The sequence below is a fragment of the Neophocaena asiaeorientalis genome, unplaced genomic scaffold (genome assembly GCF_003031525.2).
Source record: "Neophocaena asiaeorientalis asiaeorientalis breed wild unplaced genomic scaffold, Neophocaena_asiaeorientalis_V1.1 scaffold78, whole genome shotgun sequence".
Classification (NCBI taxonomy): domain Eukaryota; kingdom Metazoa; phylum Chordata; class Mammalia; order Artiodactyla; family Phocoenidae; genus Neophocaena; species Neophocaena asiaeorientalis.
The window spans coordinates 9,751,342-9,753,932 of record NW_020175018.1 but is presented as its reverse complement, the minus strand read 5'-3'; the positions used below and the strand labels follow the sequence as shown (position 1 = coordinate 9,753,932).

Sequence of the window (2,591 nt, the reverse complement as noted above, 5' to 3'; positions counted from 1 at the left end):
AGTTGTGGTGAGCAGGGGCTACTCTTCGTTGCGGTGCGCGGGCTTCTCATTGTGGTGACTTCTCTTGTTGCGGAGCATGGGCTCTAGGTGCACAGGCTTCAGTAGTTGTGGCGCACGGGCTTAGTTGCTCTGTGGCATGTGGGATCTTCCTGGACCAGGGATCGATCCCGTCTCCCATGCACTGGCTGGTGGATTCTTAACCACTGTGCCACCAGGGAAGCCCTCCACATACAATTTTCAATTTTCACAGCAGCTTTCTAAAAACTGAAATTAACACAACAAAAATTTCACCATTTAAAAATGTGCGGGGCAGTGGCTTTTAGTATATTCACAATGTTGTGTGACCATTACAACTACCTAATTTCAGAACATTTTCATCATCCCAAAAAGAGACTCTGTATCCATTAGTCACTCCCCATTCTCTCCTTCTCCCCAATCTCCCAATAACCACTAATCTACTTTCTGGCTGTATGGATTGGTTTAGTAAGGACATTTCATAGACATGGAACCATACTATTTGTGGCTTTTTGTCCCTGGCTTCTTTCACTTAGCACAGTGTTCTAAGTTCATCCCTGTTGTAGCATGTGTCAATGCTTCATTCCTTTTTACGGCTGAATGGTATTCTGTTGCATGGATGTACCACATTTTGCTTATCCATTCCTCAAGTTGATGGACATTTGGGTTGTTTCCATTATTTGGCTATTATGAGTAATGCTGCTATAAATATTTGTGTACAAGCTTTTGTGAACAACTGTTTCCAGTTCTCTTCCGTATATACGGAAAAGACAATTGCTGCGTCTATGTTTAATTTTGGGAGGAACTGCCAAATTATTTTCCGGAGCAGCTGCACCATTTCACATTCCCAGCAGCCACGTTTGAGGGTTCCAATTTCTCCACATCCCAGCCAACACTTGTTATTTTCTGTCTTTTTGATTATAGACATTTTAGTGGGCGTGCAATGGTATTGCACTGTGGTTTTGATTTGCATGTCTCTAACGACTAATGATGGTGAACAGCTTTTTTTACAGGCTTCTTGTTCATTTCACAGCAGCCTTTTGAGGCAGCTATTATCCCCATTTGACAGCAGAGGAAACAAATTCAGACAGTTGAGAGGACTTGCTCATTGCAAGGAGGTGGTGGAGCTGTGCCTGGAACTTCAGTGTCTCTGTCTCTGAAGCTCCATGTAGTCGAATTAGCAGTAGAAACCGCTCTGGTCTGGTGGGCAGGAGGCCTAGTCTCTGGTGTGCCCACCTTGGGTAAGTCCTTTCCCCCCGACTTCTCCGGGTGTCAGTTTCTCCTCCGCGCCACGTGGGGTGCTATACTCCAAACATCTCCAGGCTCCCCTAGGAGCCCCTAACTCTAAGATACATCACCCGAGCGCGGAGTTTCCTCCGCCCCTTCAGCCTTAGGTTGCCGGCGGCGCCGGAAGTGCATGGCTATTTTCGTTTGCTCCCGCCCCCGGCCCGGAAGTATTTTTTCGGGAAAGATGGCGGCCGTGTCAGTGTATGAGCCACCGGTTGGAGGTTTCTCTTTCGAAAATTGCCGCAGGTGTGGCCATGTACCGGGCAGGGTTTAGGGCGGGAGTGGGAATGCGGTGCCGGGGTCGGAGTTGGGTTGCGCTCTGAGCCGGGAAGTCCGAACGAATGGTGGAGGGCGGGGCCCGCGGCCCGCGGCACCTGTGACTCAGGGGAATTAGGGCCTGAGCGTGTTTCTCCTGAGGCCGGGTCGGCTCTTCCACTTCCCCAGCGCACCGGGACACCCTCCATCTCCGGGGTGGTGGTGCGGACCCACTCAGACGCTCCCTTCGCAGAAAAGCGGGACAGTAGTCTTGCTGTTGGGAGGAGCCAGTGAAACAGATGGGCTTGAAAGCAAATGCTAGTAGTTTTTGCTTCTCCCGAGTTCCCTGTTAGAAACTCTTCGTGCCAGTGCGGCGCAATGTGGTCCTGCCCTTCAACCCTTTATTCTCTCATTTGCTCTCAGAAATGCCATCTTGGAAGCCGATTTTGCAAAGAAAGGATCCAAGCTTCCAATGGCCCGGAAAACTGGGACGACTATCGCAGGAGTGGTTTATAAGGTAAGGCGGGACAGGCTGAGAGCAGCAGTGTCAACTAATTTCAGGAACCAGGCCCCTTGGCCTCTTTTACTTCTCTGGGCTGTGTGAGGAAGGGCACATCTTACAGAGTACTATGTCAGGAAAAGCTCCATTAGGAGAGACTATGTCAGTTTTGTGTACTTATCGGCAGTTTATATTCTTTGCTCACTCTGCAGTTTTCGACAGGAAGCCAGTTTTCTGTCTTAAGTTACTACTTTAGGAAGCAGGATGATGTAATGGGAGAAAACAAAAATGTTTAACCATTTAGCTTTTTTGCTGCCTCTAACTTTGGGCAGGTCATTTTCCTTCTCACAGCCTCACTTTCTAATCCATCAGGTGGACATAATAACTCCTGACTTAAATTGTTGTAAGGGTCAAAAGAGATAACTGGTTATTGTTGTTAAAGGTAAGAAATGACATCTTTTAAAAAGAAATTGACAGGCGTGGCTTTTTTTTTTTTTTTTTTTTTTTTTTGTCACACTGCAGTCACAGTTTGGGG

At 47.8% G+C, this 2,591-nt stretch overlaps 1 protein-coding gene across 1 annotated transcript in view; it reads left to right on the top strand.

Moving 5' to 3' along the window:
• The first annotated feature begins 1,465 nt into the window (after positions 1 to 1,465).
• Positions 1,466 to 2,591, top strand: part of PSMB7 (proteasome 20S subunit beta 7) — a 59,091-nt gene continuing 57,965 nt past the window's right edge. The window contains exons 1-2 of the mRNA XM_024762165.1: positions 1,466 to 1,548; positions 1,981 to 2,074. Of these exons, the coding sequence (XP_024617933.1) occupies positions 1,487 to 1,548; positions 1,981 to 2,074 (156 nt within the window). The 5' untranslated portion in view covers positions 1,466 to 1,486. The remainder of the gene's footprint in view (positions 1,549 to 1,980; positions 2,075 to 2,591) is intronic.